Here is a 21,887-nt window from a genome sequence, read left to right on the forward strand (position 1 = left end):
AACCTTTCTCTTTTTTTTTGACCCGTATGCATACGGTAGTCGAGGCTTGTGGAAGACTTTGCAGTTAGTACAGTATTATTAGTATACTGTTGAAGTGCGGTGCTATGCGCACGACTTCTTAGCCAAGAAGAGAAGCAACAACGCAGGTAACCAAAAAAGAGTCTTTATTTGCAAAGCTCAACTATAGCACTGAGATGCTCGAGCTCGGGGCTGCGCGCCCCGTGTATATCCCGGGGCCACGCCTACCCCTCGGGCGTGGCCAACACCCTCTTGGTGCGCGGAATGATGACACCGCGCCAGCGCCATCGTGTCCGCCACACGCGCCCCCCCAGAATTCCCACGCACCTGAAGGGTCAGTTTGCGGGGCAAACGGATGACCCGGCCGAAGCACCCTCTGGCGGCTGGCGGCGTCTGGGATGCCGGGATGTCATCTGGGATGCCTCCGGCGGCACCTGGGATGGGTGCAGGACCGGGGGGGGGCGGGGGGGGCGTGCCGGCGGGGCCGGGCGGTGCCGGCGGTCCGCCCGGCGGGGGGCGGCCCCACCGCGGGGGCCGGGCCACAGGCGGGGGGTGGTCCACGTCGAGGTGGGCCGGCTTGAGGCGGTCCATGGAAACGCGGTCAGGAGTACCGCGCCGATGTCGAGGGTGAAGTGTTTCGCCCCGGTCTCCAGCACGCGGAAGGGCCCGTCGTACGGGGGCCGCAGCGGTGTCCGGTGGGCGTCGTGGCGGACGAACACGTACTCCACCGTGCAAAGCTCCGGGGCGACGTGCGTTGGCGGGCACCCGTGGTGCGCCGTCGGTACCGGGGTGAACCTCCGGGCGGTCTCCTGCAGTGCGGAGCGCTGCTGCGCCGCGGACCATGGTGCCGTGGAATCGGGGAGGAACTCGCCCGGCACCCGCAGAGGTTGTCCGAAGACAAACTCCGCCGCGGATGCGCGCAGGTCGTCCTTGGGCGCCATCCGGAGGCCCAGCAGGACCAAGGGGAGCCTGTCGACCCAGCCGCCGTCGCGGAGGGTGGCCCGGAGCGCGGCCTTCAAGGAGCGGTGGAAGCGCTCGCACAGGCCGTTGGCCTGGCGGTGGTAGGCCGTGGTGCGGTGCAGCTGGACGCCGAGCCCCCGCGCGACCGCCCCCCAGAGCTCCGTGGTGAACTGGGGGCCGCGGTCGGACGAGATGTCCGAGGGGGCGCCGAACCAGGCAACCCAGGTGGCGATGAATGCCTGCGCGACGTCCGCCGCCGTCGTCGCCGCCAAAGGCACGACCTCCGGCCACCGGGTGGTGCGGTCCACCATGGTGAGGACGTGGGTGAAACCCCGCGAGGGGGGCAGAGGTCCCACCAAGTCCACGTGAACGTGGTCGAACCGACGTTCAGGCACCGTGAACGGGACCAACTGGGCCTGGGTGTGGCGGTGCACCTTCGCGCGCTGGCACGCGAGGCACGTCCTGGTCCAATCGCGGACGGCCTTCCGGAGGCCATGCCAGACGAACTTGTCGGCGACCAACCTCTGGGAGGCCTTCGTGCCCGGGTGGGACAGGCCGTGGATGGCGTCAAAAACCCGGCGCTGCCAGCCCGCGGGCACGATGGGGCGAGGCCGGCCGAGGGAGACATCGCACAAGAGGGCCGTGCCTGCGCCGTCGAACGGCACCTCGGTGACACGAAGGCCCGTGACGGCGGTCCGCAAGGCCTGGACGTCGGGGTCGGCGGTCTGGTCCGCCGCTATCCGGGCATAGTCGATCCCGAGGTGGCCCGCGTGGGCGACGGACCGGGAAAGGCAATCCGCCACCGGGTTGTCCTTTCCCGCGATGTGCCGGATGTCCGTCGTGTACTCGGACACGGCCGAGAGGTGACGCTGCTGCCGAGCCGACCATGGCTCGGCGACCTTGGCCATCGCGAAAACCAGGGGTTTGTGGTCGACGAAGGCCGTGAACGAACGGCCCTCGAGCAGATGGCGGAAGTGCCGGACCGCCAGGTGGAGCCCGAGCAACTCGCGGTCAAAGGTGCTGTACCGGCGTTCGTGCGGGCGAAGCTGCCGGCTGAAAAACGCCAGCGGTTGCCAAGCACCACGCACCCATTGCTCGTGTTACCGCGCCCACCGCGTAGTCCGACGCGTCGGTGGTGTGGGCGATCGGTGCATCGAGCGCCGGGTGCGCGAGCATGGTGGCGTTAGCCAAGGCGAGCTTCGCGCCCGCGAACGCCGCGTCCATCTGCTCGGTCCAAACAACGTCACCTTTGCCCGGCTTCCCCCGGAGGGCCTCGTGCAGGGGGCGCAGAAGATGGGCGACGTGGGGCAGGAAACGGTGGTAAAAGTTTACCATGCCCAGGAACTCCTGGAGCCCCCTGATCGTGCGGGGGCGCGGAAACCCCTTGACCGCCTCCACCTTTGCCAGCAAGGGGGTGGCCCCGTGCCTGGTGACGCGGTGCCCCAAAAAGTCGATTTCGGCGACGCCGAACCGGCACTTGGCGGGGTTTACGATCAGGCCATGCTGGCCCAGGCGTTCGAAGAGCGTGCGGAGGTGGCGGAGGTGCTCTTCGCGGGACGCGCTTGCGACGAGGATGTCGTCCAGGTAGACGTACACGCAATCCAAGTCACGCAAGACGCTGTCCATCAATCGTTGGAACGCCTGAGCCGCATTCTTCAAACCGAAGGGCATCCAAAGAAACTCGAAGAGGCCGAATGGTGTAATGACGGCCGTCTTCGGTACGTCCTCCGGCCTGACGGGGACCTGGTGGTACCCGCGGATGAGGTCCACCTTAGAAAAGAAGGACATTTTCGCCAACCGGGCGGAAAAGTCCTGAATGTGAGGGACCGGATAGCGGTCGGGGGTGGTGGTATCGTTGAGGCGGCGGTAGTCCCCGCACGGCCGCCATCCCCCGCCGGGCTTCGGCACGACGTGCAGTGGCGACGCCCAAGCGCTCTTGGAGCGCCGTACGATGCCCAGCCGCTCCAGCGTAGCGAACTCCGCCTTTGCCACCGCGAGCTTCGTCGGCTCGAGGCGGCCTGCCCGGGCGTAGACCGGTGGCCCGACGGTGGGGATGTGATGTTCCACCCCATGCTTGATGGCCACCGCCGAGAAGGTGGGCCGCGTGAGGGCCGGGGAGCTGGTGAGGAGGCGGGTGAACTCGTCCGCTGCCGGGAGCGTACAGACCAACCTCGCCGGGATCGAACCGCTCAGCAAGCCGCTTGGCGAGCCGCTCGGTGAGCCGCTCAGGGAGCTGCCCAACGAACTGCTCAGCGTGCAAGCAAGCGAGCTGAACGTTTCCGCCTGGACGAGGCGTCTGTTCTTCACATCCACCAACAGCCCATTCGCACATAGGAAATCCGCACCGAGCAATGCCATGGGCACGCTGGCGGTTACGAACGTCCATTGAAAGCGTTGCCCTCCGAACCGCAGGGAGAGGCAGCGCTTCCCGAATGTGCGTCTGGGCGTACCGTTGGCTGCAAGCAACGCGGGGCCCCGGCCCGCTTGTCGGACGTGGAGGCGGGGATAACGCTCACCTGTGCACCCGTGTCGCAGAGGAAGCGACGCCCGGACAAGGTGTCCGTGACAAAAAGGAGGCTGCCGGAATGGCCGACGCTCAGGGCCGCGACCGAGCGCCGGCTTGGTAGTTTCCCGACTTGCCAAGCGAGCACGGCGGGCAACAATTCCTCGCCTTGTGGCCAAACCTGGCGTGGAAACGGCACCAGGTTTGCGGCGAAGGCGGAGGCCGCGGTTTTCGCGGTGGTGGTGGGCGGGGCGTGGCGGCGGCCACGCGGTGTGCATCGGCATCAGCCTCGGGAACCACGAGGTGTGCCTGCGCATCAGCCTCGAGATCCGCGACGACCGCACCGAAGCTCGCCCGCGTCTCACAAGCCGCGAAAAACTTGTCGGCCTCGACGGCCAGCGCGCGGGGTTCCTTTATTTTGGAACTGGCCAACGCGAGGCGTACCTGTGCCGGCAGCTGGCGTAGAAAGAGCGCCCTTAAAAAAAAAATCCGGGGCTTTGTCACCCAGTAGCGAAAGCATGTGGTCCATCCGGACCGATGGTCGTGTGTCGCCGAGTTCGGGAAGGTCCAGGAGGCGGTCGGCCCGCTTGCACTCCGTGAGGCCGAACGTGGCGATGAGGAGGCGCTTGAGCGCCTCGTACCTGTGGTCGGCCGGTGGGTTCCGCAGGACGGACACGACTCGGGCGGCTATGCCGGGCCCGAGGGCGGCGATGACGTGGTAATACCGCGTCTCGTCTGCCGTTATGCCTCGAAGTCGGAACTGTGCCTCGGCCTGCACGAACCATACTTCGGCCTGGGCTTCCCCAAACTCGGGGAGCTTCACCGCTACCGCGTTGTTGGCCATGGCATGTCCTGTTGGTCAGCGGCGGCTGAACCAGCGTCGAGGTCACCAGTGAAGTGCGGTGCTATGCGCACGACTTGTTAGCCAAGAAGAGAAGCAACAATGCAGGTAACCAAAAAAGAGTCTTTATTTGCAAAGCTCAACTATAGCACTGAGGTGCTCAGGGCTGCGCGCCCCGTGTATATCCCGGGGCCACGCCTACCCCTCGGGCGTGGCCGACACCCTCTTGGTGCGCGGAATGATGACACCGCGCCAGCGCCATAGTGTCCACCACACTGTGACTTTTTTATGATGGCGGCTCCAGGCATGGACTGTAGAGCCCTCATCGAAGCCAGGGTGAGGCCTTAAATAAAAGAGAAGAAAAGTGTATGGTGTTTGTAAGAAAGAGAGATTGAAGCTAGCCCGGTAGCTATAGTTTGAGTGAGACAGGAAGTAAGACTTGCAATCCTGATACGGAGAGTGTAATATGGTTCTGGGCACCACCTTAACGCTCCTAAGTCAGAACGGTAGTACCACAGATCAGGACACGACAGGCCAAAAGGAACAGTTGCGAGAGAGGGGGGAAACATCAACATCAGAGTTGAAGGCCAAGATAGAGGCAGACTTGGACAAACAATGAGTGTGGGGAGAAATGGGGGTAGGAGAGGACTAAATGGGGGGACAAGATGGATACAGAAGGAAATTCTCAGGAAGGAAAACTGGAAATTTTGAAGGAGGAGGGGTTGGGGTGGGGTGGGGATGTGAGGAGGGGGGGTTAACGAGGGAATAAAATATCATGGGTTTAGATTTTGGATGATCTGAGATGATGGTGACCAGCTGTCTTGAAGACCTGGAAGGAAGTGTGAGATTGAAGAGAAGGTGGAAGTTCATGGTTCCACAGGTGGGAGAAGATAGGAATGAATAAGTGGGGGTGAGACAGTGATCCTGGATTTAGGCACTGTGACCATATAAGGGGGCTGATGGTGGACTGTATGTGCCCTGAAGAAACCTGGAGGGGAGTGGGGGGAGGAGGGATGGGGGGTTCAAAGTACAGAAACAGCAGAGGTTGCAAGACCAGAAAGGAGGTGGTAGAAGACAGAGACCACCAACCTATCTGCGAGGGCGAAGTGATATAACCACAGACTCAGCTTCATCACAGGAGATTCCAATGGTTTCCAGGGCGTCAAGCTAAGCAAGATGTGAGGAGCGGGGGAGCCAGCTCAGAGGGGAGAGCAGTACTCCATCATGATGCGGATGAAGGCCTTGGAGGTGGATAGGAGTTCAGGTGTGCCGAGAAAGGGCTTTGTACGACGGAGGGCGCCCAGTCGGCAGTGGGCTTTGGAAGCCAACTTTGAAATGTGGTTTACCCAAGAAAGATCGTGGCTGATAGTGAGACCTAGAAGTTTCAGTGAATAAACTTCCTCTAGACTTGAGAGGATTGTTAAGAAAGTAGATGGGGGAAGGGGTTGGTGCAGTTGCCACGCGGTCCTTTTGGAGAGAGATATGTCAGGATTGAAAGATATATTCCAAGTGTTTGAACATCTTGTGATTTTTTTTTCAAGGTCTGAAGAAAGGGAAGAGGCAGCATCCTGTCTGTCTGAAGGATGAAGGATGTCACGGCAGAGGGTAAAGTCTTCAGAAAATAGATAAAGGGGATTTTCCAGAGAGTCAGAGAGATCATTTATGAATATCAGGAATAGGACTCGGCCCAGAACAGTGCTTTGGGGTACTCAATCCTTGACAGGGAGAGGAGATGAAAGAGTTCCGTTGAGAACCACACATAGTCTTCGGAGTAGAGGACGTCAGTAAGCCATGTGTGGAGTTGGCCTTGGATGTCATATGCAGAGAGGATGGAGAGCAAGACGGCATGCCAGACTCTATCAAAAGCACGAGATATGTCCAGAGAGACGGCCCTGATCTCATGCTTGACATTGAGGGCCTCCATCAATTGTATGGTGAATAGAAGCAGCATGTCAAAGGTGGAGTGACCTGGTCTGAAACCAAATTTATGATCTGAGATGAGGTTGTTGAAGGATTTCATATCAACTGTGATTATGGATTCCATGACCTTTCTGATGAATGGACTGTCAGTTAAAGGGATCAGTTTTTGCACCTTTTAATGTAATGCAGTGATGTTGGTAGATTTCCAAGCAGATGGACGATGACCTAGGGCAAATGATAGTGAAAAGCACAGAGAGAGGATGCGCAATCCCAGCAGAGCAGGTTTTTAAGACACGTGAGCTGATGTCATCCGGTCCAGTTGCAGAGTTAAAGTCGAGGGTTGAAAGAACCTTCGCAGGTGCAAAAGACACAGAGTCCAGGCTCAGTTGGGTACGACTGGGAAGGGTGGGTACAGAGAGTGAGGGGTTGGGGACACAATATTTGGAAGCAACCACATACTTGAGGCATTCGATCTTCTTACGAGCAGATTCGGCTGTGGTGCCATTTGAAGAGATGATGGAAGGGGAGCATACTCCAGAGACAGACTTAACAAGGCCCCACAAGGTTTTAGAGGAGGAAGACAAGTTTGAAAGCCCATTCTTGAAATTGGACAGAAGTTGTTTTCTGGCTTTCCTGAGAGTGGAAACACACTTGTTGTGGACTTTTTGGAATGCACTTTCATTGCCTTCGGTCAGATTTGCCTTGCAGAAAGAGAAGGCAACTTGTTTCAGAGCAGCTGCCTCACCCCGGGATTCACTGTATCATGGGTGGGAAGAAGAGTAGGATAATTGAAGACGAGATGGGATGAATCTGTGAATGACAGAGCAGGTTTCTGTGGAAGATTCCCAGGCTGAGTTAACATCAGGAGCAGAAGATATGGGAGACCAGTCCTGAAGAGAGATGGCTGCTTGCAGTCCCTGCCAATCTGTTTGAGTGAAATGTCAGACTCGCCGGCGTTGAGCAAGCTCTCTGCGAATAGCCAGAGAGATGTTGACTTTCACAAGCATATGATCAAAAGATCCAATTGGAGTAGAGGGGAAGTTAGTCATCACCTTCAGCCAGCAATTAAAGATCGCATGGCCTCACTTATCCAATTTAGATTCAGGATCTCGGGAGTGAAGGTCATGGCATGATCCCATCCATTGAGCTTTCGATCATGAGTGCTGAGTTTTCTGAAGGGGACTCATTGCTGATATTTCAGACATGGCAAGGTAGGCATATTATATGTTAGTGAAATCCTGAATGATGGTGGAAACGCTATCTTGAGAAATTCCAGGTAGTTATGTGTACATTTCGGAGACCTTAACACGACAATGACAGATCCTCCTTCATAAGTAAGACCTCGATCTGGGCAAATGTTTGCCAGTCGGTTACCTGAACCAGCCGTCCGAAACTGGGGTCATTTTCAAAGGTCTAACATCTACACTTAAAGTCAGCCGCCCGTTTGGCTACGATAGAAAACGAGGGTGCACCTGATCGTCAGACACGAGCACACACCAACCACCACATATTCTTGCATTCTGTATGCTAACACCTTACTTGCATGAATATTTAATTATGCCACTGATCGAAGATCAATTTCAGTAACATCCATAATTGTATTATGAACGAAAGCTCTGAATTATCCTCTGAAACCACCACCTACTCTGAAACCACAACTTTTCACCTACAAGACCTTCATCTTCAGCTTGATGGAGTACTGCTCTCCCCTCTGGGCTGGCTCCCCTGCCTCATTCCATGCTGTGCTTGGCACTGTGGAAAACAAGGCCTTTCTTTGTAAACAGAGTCAAGGCTCATCAAAGAGCTATAACAATGAACGGATCAGGATGCTACAGAACAAAAAGAGAGAGAGCGTGGGGATGAGAGAGGAGGAGAGGTACAGAAATCTCTCATGATGAAGCCGAGTGTATACAGTCACGTGAAAAAGTAAGTACACCCCATGTAAAGTTTTGACTTTTTCAACATATTTCAACATACAGCTATTTGATCTTCATTTCAACAATATTGATAGATAAAGGTGATATAATATAACAAATATCATGAAACATTAACATTTTGTAGTCCATTGTATAATTTAAATAGACATAAATGCAAATTTCACATGTGGAAAAAGTAAGTACACCCTTGGCTCTTATAGGTGATATTGCCCCCTTTGGCAGAAAGAACCTCAAGTAGGTGTTTCTTATAAAGACTACGGATTTTTATGTTAAGAAAATAGGCCTTTTACGTTTTGAAAAGCGTGAATTTTTTTTTTTATGTGAAAAAATCCAGAAATATTTTTTTCCCCCGTTTTATTCATTTTTTATTATTACCAAGTTTTTCAGAAATCAGTCAAAAAAAGAACAAAAAATGGTAAGCTTTTTCCTGCACAACATTAAGCACTCTGGGCTAGTAAACAGGTAAAAAATGACGCTCAGGTACCTTTATTGCAACCGCATTGTTTGATAAGTAGAGGACTAGAAGAAATTGACAAGACCCTTTTAGGAACGGTTAAAGTAGGTGTTTGAAATCATTATCTTGGTAATGTTCTCCTTGGTGAGGCGGTGTCGGCGGTCGGTGAGGACGTTTCTGTAGACGGAGAAGGACCTTTCCACGTCGACGCTGACGATGAGGCAGTACCTCAAGAGGGGGATGTCGGCAAGCTTGACTCCAGCCGGCACACCAACCTCAGATCCGTGCTGATCTCCATCCAGGATCAAAGCCACTGTCCTCAGCACACCAATGTCGGGATTGCGCTGCAGCACCGCCTTGAACTTGGTGAGCAGGATCTCCTTACGGCAGCCTCGGATCTTTTCGAGCTCCTCCTTGGCCTGATCAAGGAGCTGGAAGGCCTTGGCCAGCTCCATGCCGGCCTCCTCCAGCTGCTTAAGGATCTTCGGGATGAACGATACGTGGGCATTTAAGAAGACCAAACTGAGCTTGATGTCCGCCTTTCCGAACAGGTCCTTGGCACTCCGGATTGCCATCGCGTCGTCATCGTTCAGCTGGTCCACAATGTCCTTGACGGCCTCGAAGTGCTCGGCGTAAAACACCGCGGCGTCGATCCACGTCCCCCACCGAGTCAGAATGGGCTCCGGGGGGAGAGAAAGATTGGGCTGCTGCTCCTTCCAAAGGACAACACGCGACGGGGCTTTGACGAACACCTTCTTCGTCGTGGCAATCAGGTCGTTGACGTCCTTGAACATTTCTCGGACTGTCTCGCAGACACGGTGGAGCGCGTGGGCAACGCAAGTCACATGCAGCAAGTCCGGGAAGAGTTCCTTCAGGGCATGGCCGGCCTTAATTATATAGGCCGCGGCGTCGCTGACGAGGACCTTGAGGCACTCCGGCTTGAAATCAGGCCAAAGATAGCGCAGCGTGTCATTGACTGCGCGCACGATCTCCCCGGAGTTGGTCTCCTCCAGAAACATGCACTGGACGAGGTGGGGACGAAAGTACCCCTCCTTGGACAAGCGTCCCGCGATGATGTTGGCCACATATCGACCTGCTGAATCGGTCGTCTCGTCGACGGACAGCCAGATGGGCTGCTGTCCGAGGTCGGCACGGATCCCCGGCAAGGCCTCGTCGTAGCACTTGTCGAGGTAGTGCTTTCGAATCCAGCTTTCATCGGGGATCTGGAGAGTGATGTGCTTCTCCAGGAACGACCGGAGGGCAGGGTTTTCCAATTTCGACCATGTGATGCCAGCAGCCAGCATGGCCTGGCACAGCTCCTGAGCCACGGCGTCGCACTTGTGCCTCTTTCCGCCACCAAAGTCCTCGATGGTGGCTTGCATGACCGTCCTCTTCTTCTTCAAGGCCAAGTTGCTCTTGTGGCGGTCTCCTCGGACATGTTGGGCCAGCTCAGACTTCTGCTTCGCCCGGAAAGTCTTTTCACAAGCTCGACAGAAAGCCGTGTCACTTGACACGTACTTGAAGGTGGCCCCATCGCCGCCAGCGTTGAATTCCTTCAGCCACTTGTCACGAAGAGCAGCACTCATCTTGATAGACTTGTTCACACTTTGTGTACACTCTCTCACTGTAGTACACCGCCTCACTGCTGTACACGCTGGGGACGCAACGCATGCAAGTGGACGCAACGTTTTGTTTTTGAGATCGATCGCAGTTAAAAATTTCGATCGCAGTAAAAAATTTCGAAAAATTCCCCAATTTTTTTTTAGCGTTGCCAGACATTTTCGACCAAAAAGGGCATTTTATTTTATTTTTCCCGAAAAAGGGCGAAAATTTTTTTTTCTCCGAAAATAGCAAAATAATTTTTTTGTGCACAAAAAAGCCGTTTTATGTGAAAAAATATTTTTTATTTTTCCACATAAAAATCCGATGTGTACGTGAGTTATAACTGTCTACCAGTCTCTGACATTGACTGGGAGAAATTTTTGCCCACTCCTCCATGCAGAATTCTTTCAGCTGTGCGATGTTTGAGGGGTTTCTTGCATGCACAGCTCGTTTCAAATCCCCCCACAACATCTCGATGGGATTTAGATCCGGGCTTTGACTTGGCCATTCCAGAACCCTCCATTTCTTTCTTTTCAGCCATTCCTTGGTGGATTTACTGGTATGTTTAGGGTCATCGTCATGTTGCAAGGCCCACCTTCGGTTGAGCTTCAACTTTCCGACAGATGGCCTCACATTATCCTCAAGCACCCTCTGGTACAATGAAGAATTAATAGTGGATTCTATGATGGTGAGCTGCCCAGGCCCTGATGCAGCAAAGCTGCCCCAAACTATAATATTTCCAACCCCATGCTTTACAGTTGGTATCAGGTTCTTGTGGTCAAATGCTGTCTTTGGTTTTCGCCAAACATGTCTTCTGGTACTGTGGCCAAATAGCTCTACCTTTGACTCATCTGTCCAGAGCACATTGTTCCAGAAGTGCTGGTCTTTGCCGAGGTGTTCATTGGCAAACTTTAGTCTTGCCCTGATGTTCTTTCTGGACAGCAAAGGTTTCCTCCTGGCACACCTCCCATGTAGATCAAATTTGTGCAGCCTCTTTCTTGTGGTAGACTCGTGCACTTTGACATCAACAGTGGCAAGAACAACATGTAGGTCCCGTGATGACATTCTGGGGTTCTCAGAGACTTCTTTCAGCATCTTGCGGTCTGCTCTCGGGCTGAACTTGCTGGGGCGGCCTGGCCTGAAGAAGTTGGCAGTTGTTTGGAATCTTCTCCACTTGTAGATGATCTTCCGGACAGTCGAATGATTGATTTCAAATTGTTTGGAGATTTAAAAAATCTCTTCCCAGACTCGTAGGCATCTATAACCTTCTTTCTGAAGGCCTCAGAGAGCTCTTTTGATCTAGGCATGGTGACGCCGCACACTTCAACAACAAAGAGCAAACCAAACTAAATGTCTTTTCCCTCGCGGTCCCTATGTGCTGCCTTTGTCTTTCCCTCGCGGTCCCCATGTGCTGTTTTTGTCTTTCCCTCGCGGTCCCCATGTACTGTCTTTCCCTCGCGGTCCCCATGTACTGTCTTTGTCTTTCCCTCGCGGTCCCCATGTGCTGTTTTTGTCTTTCCCTCGCGGTCCCCATGTACTGTCTTTGTCTTTCCCTCGCGGTCCCCATGTGCTGTTTTTGTCTTTCCCTCGCGGTCCCCATGTGCTGTTTTTGTCTTTCCCTCGCGGTCCCCATGTACTGTCTTTGTCTTTCCCTCGCGGTCCCCATGTGCTGTTTTTGTCTTTCCCTCGCGGTCCCCATGTGCTGTTTTTGTCTTTCCCTCGCGGTCCCTATGTGCTGCCTTTGTCTTTCCCTCGCGGTCCCCATGTACTGTCTTTGTCTTTCCCTCGCGGTCCCTATGTGCTGTCTTTCCCTCGCGGTCCCCATGTGCTGTTTTTGTCTTTCCCTCGCGGTCCCTATGTGCTGTCTTTCCCTCGCGGTCCCCATGTGCTGTTTTTGTCTTTCCCTCGCGGTCCCCATGTGCTGTTTTTGTCTTTCCCTCGCGGTCCCCATGTACTGTCTTTGTCTTTCCCTCGCGGTCCCCATGTACTGTCTTTGTCTTTCCCTCGCGGTCCCCATGTACTGTCTTTCCCTCGCGGTCCCCATGTGCTGTTTTTGTCTTTCCCTCGCGGTCCCCATGTGCTGTTTTTGTCTTTCCCTCGCGGTCCCCATGTACTGTCTTTGTCTTTCCCTCGCGGTCCCCATGTGCTGTTTTTGTCTTTCCCTCGCGGTCCCCATGTGCTGTTTTTGTCTTTCCCTCGCGGTCCCCATGTGCTGTTTTTGTCTTTCCCTCGCGGTCCCCATGTACTGTCTTTGTCTTTCCCTCGCGGTCCCCATGTACTGTCTTTCCCTCGCGGTCCCTATGTGCTGTCTTTGTCTTTCCCTCGCGGTCCCCATGTGCTGTTTTTGTCTTTCCCTCGCGGTCCCCATGTACTGTCTTTCCCTCGCGGTCCCCATGTACTGTCTTTGTCTTTCCCTCGCGGTCCCTATGTGCTGCCTTTGTCTTTCCCTCGCGGTCCCCATGTGCTGTTTTTGTCTTTCCCTCGCGGTCCCTATGTGCTGTCTTTCCCTCGCGGTCCCCATGTACTGTCTTTCCCTCGCGGTCCCCATGTGCTGTTTTTGTCTTTCCCTCGCGGTCCCCATGTACTGTCTTTCCCTCGCGGTCCCCATGTACTGTCTTTGTCTTTCCCTCGCGGTCCCCATGTGCTGTTTTTGTGTTTCCCTCGCGGTCCCCATGTACTGTCTTTGTCTTTCCCTCGTGGTCCCCATGTACTGTCTTTGTCTTTCCCTCGCGGTCCCCATGTGCTGTTTTTGTCTTTCCCTCGCGGTCCCCATGTACTGTCTTTGTCTTTCCCTCGCGGTCCCCATGTGCTGTTTTTGTCTTTCCCTCGCGGTCCCCATGTGCTGTTTTTGTGTTTCCCTCGCGGTCCCCATGTACTGTCTTTGTCTTTCCCTCGTGGTCCCCATGTACTGTCTTTGTCTTTACCTCGCGGTCCCCATGTGCTGTTTTTGTCTTTCCCTCGCGGTCCCCATGTACTGTCTTTCCCTCGCGGTCCCCATGTACTGTCTTTCCCTCGCGGTCCCCATGTGCTGTTTTTGTCTTTCCCTCGCGGTCCCCATGTACTGTCTTTCCCTCGCGGTCCCCATGTGCTGTTTTTGTCTTTCCCTCGCGGTCCCCATGTACTGTCTTTGTCTCTCCCTCGCGGTCCCTATGTGCTGTCTTTGTCTTTCCCTCGCGGTCCCCATGTGCTGTTTTTGTCTTTCCCTCGCGGTCCCCATGTACTGTCTTTCCCTCGCGGTCCCCATGTACTGTCTTTGTCTTTCCCTCGCGGTCCCCATGTACTGTTTTTGTCTTTCACTCGCGGTCCCCATGTGCTGTTTTTGTCTTTCCCTCGCGGTCCCCATGTACTGTCTTTGTCTTTCCCTCGCGGTCCCCATGTGCTGTTTTTGTCTTTCCCTCGCGGTCCCCATGTACTGTCTTTGTCTTTCCCTCACGGTCCCCATGTACTGTCTTTGTCTTTCCCTCGCGGTCCCCATGTGCTGTCTTTGTCTTTCCCTCGCGGTCCCCATGTGCTGTCTTTGTCTTTCCCTCGCGGTCCCCATGTGCTGCCTTTGTCTTTCCCTCGCGGTGCCTATGTGCTGCCTTTGTCTTTCCCTCGCGGTCCCCATGTGCTGTCTTTGTCTTTCCCTCGCGGTCCCTATGTGCTGCCTTTGTCTTTCCCTCGCGGTCCCCATGTGCTGTCTTTGTCTTTCCCTCGCGGTCCCCATGTACTGTCTTTGTCTTTCCCTCGCGGTCCCTATGTGCTGCCTTTGTCTTTCCCTCGCGGTCCCCATGTGCTGTTTTTGTCTTTCCCTCGCGGTCCCCATGTGCTGTCTTTGTCTTTCCCTCGCGGTCCCTATGTGCTGTTTTTGTCTTTCCCTCGCGGTCCCCATGTGCTGTTTTTGTCTTTCCCTCGCGGTCCCCATGTACTGTCTTTGTCTTTCCCTCGCGGTCCCTATGTGCTGCCTTTGTCTTTCCCTCGCGGTCCCCATGTGCTGTCTTTGTCTTTCCCTCGCGGTCCCCATGTACTGTCTTTGTCTTTCCCTCGCGGTCCCTATGTGCTGCCTTTGTCTTTCCCTCGCGGTCCCCATGTGCTGTTTTTGTCTTTCCCTTGCGGTCCCTATGTGCTGTCTTTCCCTCGCGGTCCCCATGTGCTGTTTTTGTCTTTCCCTCGCGGTCCCCATGTACTGTCTTTGTCTTTCCCTCGCGGTCCCCATGTACTGTCTTTGTCTTTCCCTCGCGGTCCCCATGTACTGTCTTTCCCTCGCGGTCCCCATGTGCTGTTTTTGTCTTTCCCTCGCGGTCCCCATGTGCTGTTTTTGTCTTTCCCTCGCGGTCCCCATGTACTGTCTTTGTCTTTCCCTCGCGGTCCCCATGTGCTGTTTTTGTCTTTCCCTCGCGGTCCCCATGTGCTGTTTTTGTCTTTCCCTCGCGGTCCCTATGTGCTGCCTTTGTCTTTCCCTCGCGGTCCCCATGTGCTGTTTTTGTCTTTCCCTCGCGGTCCCTATGTGCTGTCTTTCCCTCGCGGTCCCCATGTACTGTCTTTCCCTCGCGGTCCCCATGTGCTGTTTTTGTCTTTCCCTCGCGGTCCCTATGTGCTGTCTTTCCCTCGCGGTCCCCATGTACTGTCTTTCCCTCGCGGTCCCCATGTGCTGTTTTTGTCTTTCCCTCGCGGTCCCCATGTACTGTCTTTGTCTTTCCCTCGCGGTCCCTATGTGCTGCCTTTGTCTTTCCCTCGCGGTCCCTATGTGCTGTCTTTGTCTTTCCCTCGCGGTCCCCATGTGCTGTTTTTGTCTTTCCCTCGCGGTCCCCATGTACTGTCTTTCCCTCGCGGTCCCCATGTACTGTCTTTGTCTTTCCCTCGTGGTCCCTATGTGCTGCCTTTGTCTTTCCCTCGCGGTCCCCATGTGCTGTTTTTGTCTTTCCCTCGCGGTCCCTATGTGCTGTCTTTCCCTCGCGGTCCCCATGTACTGTCTTTCCCTCGCGGTCCCCATGTGCTGTTTTTGTCTTTCCCTCGCGGTCCCCATGTACTGTCTTTCCCTCGCGGTCCCCATGTACTGTCTTTGTCTTTCCCTCGCGGTCCCCATGTGCTGTTTTTGTCTTTCCCTCGCGGTCCCCATGTACTGTCTTTCCCTCGCGGTCCCCATGTACTGTCTTTCCCTCGCGGTCCCCATGTACTGTCTTTGTCTTTCCCTCGCGGTCCCCATGTGCTGTTTTTGTGTTTCCCTCGCGGTCCCCATGTACTGTCTTTGTCTTTCCCTCGTGGTCCCCATGTACTGTCTTTGTCTTTCCCTCGCGGTCCCCATGTGCTGTTTTTGTCTTTCCCTCGCGGTCCCCATGTACTGTCTTTCCCTCGCGGTCCCCATGTACTGTCTTTCCCTCGCGGTCCCCATGTACTGTCTTTGTCTTTCCCTCGCGGTCCCCATGTGCTGTTTTTGTCTTTCCCTCGCGGTCCCCATGTACTGTCTTTCCCTCGCGGTCCCCATGTGCTGTTTTTGTCTTTCCCTCGCGGTCCCCATGTACTGTCTTTGTCTCTCCCTCGCGGTCCCTATGTGCTGTCTTTGTCTTTCCCTCGCGGTCCCCATGTGCTGTTTTTGTCTTTCCCTCGCGGTCCCCATGTACTGTCTTTCCCTCGCGGTCCCCATGTACTGTCTTTGTCTTTCCCTCGCGGTTGTCAGCTCTTTCACGAGCCTCGATTCAGTATAGAAAAAAAAATAAAAAAAAATAAAAAAAAATGTCTGAGATTTAAATAAGACAGGTTCCTCCAAGATCCTCTCCAACGATGTTCTAATCATTTTCACCTGAGCTGGTGCACCTGATTCTAATTTTAGGTATTTGAAGTGGTGATAAATGTAGGGGTGTACTTACTTTTTCTACATGCGAAATTTGCATTTATGTTTATTTAAATTATACAATGGACTACAAAATGTAAATGTTTCATGATATTTGTTATATTATATCACCTTTATCTATCAATATTGTTGAAATGAAGATCAAATAGCTGTATGTTGAAATATGTTGAAAAAGTCAAAACTTTACATGGGGTGTACTTACTTTTTCACGTGACTGTATGGGCCTATCATTTTGCCATTGCAGACAGGTTGGTGGTCTCTCTGTCTTCTACCACCTCATTTCTGGTCTTTCATCCTCTGCTCTTTTCGTGCTTTGTCCCCCCTCGGTTTCTTCAGGGGTCACACGATCCACCATAAACCCCCTTCTGGTGAAACTACCTAAATCCAGGATCACTGTTCACCACCACTCATTTTATCCTCTTTTTCCAACCAGTGGAACCAACTTCCACGTTCTCTTCAATCTCATTCTCACCTCCAGGTCTTCAATAAGACCGCTGGTCACCACCATCTCATATCATCCCCTATCCAAAACTTTTTTTTACCCACACACACCCTCCCCGTTAAACTACCTTCCCTGCAACTATCAGGGACGCCTCTTTGCAGTGGTTGTACCCCCCAACCCAAGTTGGGGACCAAATCTTCCCCCATTCTTCCCTGCTGCCCGATTTGTCAGAGAAGCGCGGTCATTGTCATAGTACCTATCGGTCCCCATGGACCCCTTCTTTCTCTCTCTCTCTCTCTCTCTCTCTCTCTCTCTCTCTCTCTCTCTTGGCCCTGAGTTGGTGAAGGTGGTGGGCGTACACCTTCCTGGATGTGGGGGGTCTCCAGGTCGCTTCTGCGAGATCGATTGGCTGTCTCTGTGCCGCAGACTTGTTCGAGAGAACTGTCCGAGCTACATAACAACAACAACCTCCCCTTCACCTTCCCCAAAGTTCGAGTTCTTCCTTCCTGAGAGTTTGTTCCTGTTCCCATCTTATCCACCCCCTGCCTTTCCCCTTCCCCTCATTTTTATCCACATCCGTTCTTTGTCTGTCTCCATCTATTTTGTCCTTCAGTCGTGTCAATGGTGTTCTCCTTCTCTTTCTGCTGTTCTTTTTGTTCTGTTGCCTCCTGATCCATTCTGTGGTCGAGCTCTTCCACCAGACTTGACTTTGTATACAAAAAAACAGCAACCAGACAGGTTAATGAAACTATAATCATGGAATCAATATGACAGTATAATTATATTATATAATCAGATGCATTGTCACTCATATCAATATCGATGTTGTCAATGTTTACTGATATTGTTGTTCACTGTACTTACTGCACATCAACGTTATCCTTATGAATGTTGGAATTGTCTACGAATCACCTGCACTGCGGTCAGAGTCCAATGAATTATTTATCTGTCCCGCGAGGTTCCTGTTCAGGTGTGCTGCAGGTGAGTATACACTTTGAGGGACGGTGTTTTGAGGATTTTAAACATTACAATGAAGTATATAGTTGATTGACTTGTAAAGTGTTCTCTGAGCACTTTCTTGGACAGGAAGGTAGTTTTTTTTTATGGACTATAGTGTAATCCGGCCTTAATTATCAGGTCGTCGATGGATCGTTCTTTATCATGGGCTTTAGGCCTTAATTCGAGAAATGCCCGTTTATGTGTTTTTCTTTTTCGCTCCTGAACCTCTGAACGGAATGAGTTGATACCTGGTGGTTGTGCTCGGGATGATTTAAGAATGGAGGAGGTGGGGGGGGGGGGGGGGGGGAGGGGTGGACCCCAATGTTACAGATGGGATTTGGTGCTTTCCAGAGCATTGGTGTTGCCGAGGGATTTACACTTATAGCAAGGATGAATACACTGGGTGGTTTGCCATTGCCTTCCCAGCGTTGCTTGTCCATGCTCAGCTATCTTTTTAAATGCTGAGCGTTCGTTGAGCAAGGCAGCAGCACATACCATCTTTAGCTCGTCTTGGCCGGATTGGGCCGAAACGTGGTGGACAGGTTGGGTGTGTGACAAAGACGAATCGATTAGATTTTGGTTCAGCTACGAATCCAGATCCGGCCTATCAGTGGGATACAAAAGGTAACACTGGCGGAGGTATGCACTCTACCGAGTGACGTCATAGGTTTTACCTGCGACGTGTCAGATCTGCAAGAGCTCCACGTGGTTGTTGTTGGGGTCGATTTTTGAAATGTGCACCCATTGGTTGGGCAGCAGCCACCATGAAACCCAGCCGAAATAACATGGCCGCCATTTTGGTTTTCTGGTGGGCTTAATACACCAGGCCTGTTTCTACATACACCAGGCCTCTGCTGAATATGCGCTACACGGGTTTGTTGTGTTAGATTTCAATTGGCATCGCTTGGGTCGAGTGTTACTCATATGTCGAATAAAAATATTAATAAGCTTTAATCGAGCCGTTCGCATGCACTTACTTGGTGAAACTGATCTGGCCAATTTCTTCTTCTTCTTCTTCTTCTTCTTTTGAGTTTTATGGCGTTTTCAGAGCCGCAAGGTTCTATACACGCCATGCGCCTGAACATAACTGCGTTGCAAAGCAAATATATTGAAAAGGAAGCCTATGGGACATCCATAAAATTATATAGGTCTCCCACACGCTTTCACAAAGTTTAGGACCACCTTGCACAAACGAGGATGCTTCTGGTTTAAATGACCAAAAATGATGGGCAAGTCAGACCCACCGACCCCTTCCTCTCTAACGATTTTAAATAGGAGCACCCTTGGTCCATCATATAGGCGGCATCCAATAAATACGTGAGATAAATCTTTGGGTTCCCTGCAGGCTTCGCAAGTCCCGGAAGGGTAACACCCTGTCACGTGAAGATACGCATTAAGGCGACAGTGCCCAAGTCTAAGCCTGGAGAGAGCCACCTGGTCTCTGTGGGACAACTGAGGTAGCCGAAAGGGGGGGGGGGGGTCACATCTGGATTCACCCTGTAACAGAACATACCCTTCCTGGTGGTATCCCACTGGGATTGCCATTTTTTTGACGATCATGTCCCTGACCACATTCACAATTTCAGACGGTCCCAAAGGGACTTGGGTGACACATTCGGATGTGAGCGCACACTTGGCTGCAAGATCGCAGGCCTCGTTCCCTCCGATGCCCACATGAGCGGGGATCCAGCACAGATTGACCACAGATCCTCTCCAACTAGCAATGTTGATCAGGTGCAGTACTTCGAGCACAAGGTCAAATCTGCATCCCTCCTGTAGAGACTATAGTGCCTTAAGTGCAGAGAGGGAATCAGAAAAGATCACGGCACTGAGAGGGTTGAACTCGATTATCCATTCCAGTGCCAATACGATAGCAAAGAGTTCCGCTGCGAAGACGGAGAGATGATCAGATAATCTCTTAGCCTTTGTCACCTTAACATCAGGGATACATATTGCCGCCGCAGTTCTCCAAAGGGAAGGGTCTTTAGAACCATCCATGTAAATGTAGAGAGATTGACTCCAAACCGAATGGATGAACTCTATCGCCTGGATGCAAGATGCAGAGGGGTTATGCTTGTCAACTGTCCCCCATAGATCCAGGTGGATTGGAGGCATAGTAAGAGTCTAGGGGGGCCAGATTGGAACTTTATTGATGGACTCAATGGGCAAGAGGTCCAGACCCATTTCACTCGCTACCCGCCTACAGGCCATCCCAAAGGGAGCGGGATTTAGATTTTTTCCCCATACCTCATACTCCCAACAGTCTGCAAAAACAGCTCGGACTGGGTGATTGGTCCCAGAGGATATAGATTTGGCCCAGAATTTTAGCCGGCACACCTCCCAGTGGAGGGATAGAGGCATCTCACCAGCCTCCACCAAAAGGGCAGAGATAGGTGAACTCACGAAATCGCCCAGACAGACACGCAGGGCTTTAGCCTGAATGGCTTCAAGTTTACTGCGGTTGATTTTTGACATGTCTGAAAAAGACCTGGCTACCATAGTCCAGATGAGGGTGGATAAGGGCTTTGTGCAGGAGAAAAAGACTTCCCTGGTGGGTTCCCCAGGATGTGCCAGTGAGGCATCAAATTAGATTTCAGCCCTTGGCGCATTTAACTGCGACCTTCTTAATGTGGGAGTTCCACTTAAGCCCCTTGTCGAAAACAACACCCAGGAACGACACTTCAAAATATGCTCTGAGGATGGTTCCACCAACTGATATTGATGTGTCCTGGACCATCCTCTTGTGGAAAAAAATTACGAACTTGGATTTGGGCCCAGAGAACTGGAACCCCCACTTTTGGGCCCACAGCTCCATCAAGCCGATATCAGCCTGAAGTTTCCTTAACGCAAAAGCTAAGTTTTTACTCTGGACCCACAAGGCTATGTCCTTCGCAAACAGCAGCACCTTGCCATGGATCCCTGAGAGGGAGGCTATATCAATATATCATTGATCATAATGTTGAAAAGTGTAGGGCTTAAGCAGCTGCCCTGGGGGACTCCTTGTTTCAGATGAAAGTAGGAAGAGAGGGTTTGCCCCACTCTCACTTGAAATGACCTGGTGGCCAGAAAATCCCGGGTCCACCAAAACATTTTGCTACTGACGCCGAGATGGTGCAGCTTGTAAAGCAGGCCTTCCTGCCAGACTGTACCGTAGGCTTTGTGAATGTCCAGGAAAACACAAATATGCGACCCCTGATTATCAAGGGATTTTCTCACCTCGTTAGCCAATAAAACAATGTTGTCGATAGATGAACGGCCCCTTCGGAATCTGCTCTGGGATTCATTCAACAGGTTGTTCCATTCGAGGAAGAAAACCAGGCGACTGTTCACCATCTTCTCCATTAACTTGCTTACCACCGAGATGAGGGAGATGGGGCGGTATGACGACGGGTTTTGGAGATTTTCCCCCGCTTGAAGGATCCGGATGACTATAGAGTGTTTCCATTCTTGGGGAAGTTCTCCTAAAGACCAAACTCTATTAAATAGGCCGAGAAACATGCCCAACACCTTGTCTTCCATATTCTTGAGCATATTGTTACGGATCTCAGAGACGGCACTCCCCTTAGCAAGGGGGGTTAATCCCCTTGGCCTCTTAAGCTGGCCGTCTCTGGTCCTGGTACTTGTAACGCTCTTTTGCGGGGTGGGATTGATCAGGGTTTTTGGTCAAGGTGTTCTCCCGAATACCCTTACCAATCCCTCTGCAAAACAGGGAGACAAGTACCGCTCGAACCACGGACAGGATGGTATTTGCCGAGCGGTTTAGCAATCCGCAGCCCGAGCCATTAACAAAAGACTAACCCGATTCCGAGCATTGGCCAAATCGTGCCACAGATATTCAATCAGGGAAAAGACTAAAGCGACTGGATGAGAGGAAACCAAAGAACCAAAAAGGGTAAAGGAAGAACACAGGTTTATTTACTATCTACAAGAAATGAAGAAGAAACGAGAGGTGAGATTGTACAGGAAGAGGAAGAAGCAGATACACAGGGCAAACCTTAAAACAATCTTATATTATTCCCCAGGACAACAAACATGACAGACAAACAGACTTACACGAAAGGGGAATAGCAGGCAGGAATGACTGGAAGAAGGGATGAGAAGGCCCAGGTAGACGGTGGGCGTCGAGGTCCGGCTCCAGGAGTCGACTCGCGTTGTGGCGGGAAAACCCTGGCAGGCAGTGCTGATGATATTGGTGGTACGCGGGCGGACCTTATTCGGCGGGGTTATCAAATCGGGGAGGGTATATTGCTTTTCTCTTCACTCGTACTTCGGGCTTCCTCACTCGTCTCCGACCCGTCCCTTCTCTCTGGCTCACGCCTCTCGTCTCCTGGCTCATGACCCACGTACGACTCTCTCCTCACCACTCTCTTTGTTTCCCCAA

General features: G+C 52.8%; 1 protein-coding gene across 9 annotated transcripts in view; it reads left to right on the forward strand.

Moving 5' to 3' along the window:
* Window positions 1-17,429: 17,429 nt before the first annotated feature.
* Window positions 17,430-21,887, forward strand: part of LOC137434401 (TBC1 domain family member 24-like) — a 111,859-nt gene continuing 107,401 nt past the window's right edge. For 6 of the 9 annotated variants that reach the window (XR_013624704.1, XR_013624706.1, XM_068127364.2 and 3 more), the window contains exon 1: window positions 17,435-17,488. Coding sequence is in view for 6 of the 9 variants with exons in the window: in XM_068127364.2 (XP_067983465.2) it covers window positions 17,441-17,488 (48 nt within the window). In the remaining 3 variants the exon portion in view is untranslated. Of the gene's footprint in view, window positions 17,489-21,887 lie in introns of all 9 variants that reach the window. The other 3 variants (XR_013624705.1, XM_078785502.1, XM_078785506.1) reach the window with 2 other exon arrangements.

The sequence above is a fragment of the Myxine glutinosa genome, chromosome 10 (assembly GCF_964187855.1).
Source record: "Myxine glutinosa chromosome 10, kmMyxGlut1.1, whole genome shotgun sequence".
Lineage (NCBI taxonomy): Eukaryota > Metazoa > Chordata > Myxini > Myxiniformes > Myxinidae > Myxine > Myxine glutinosa.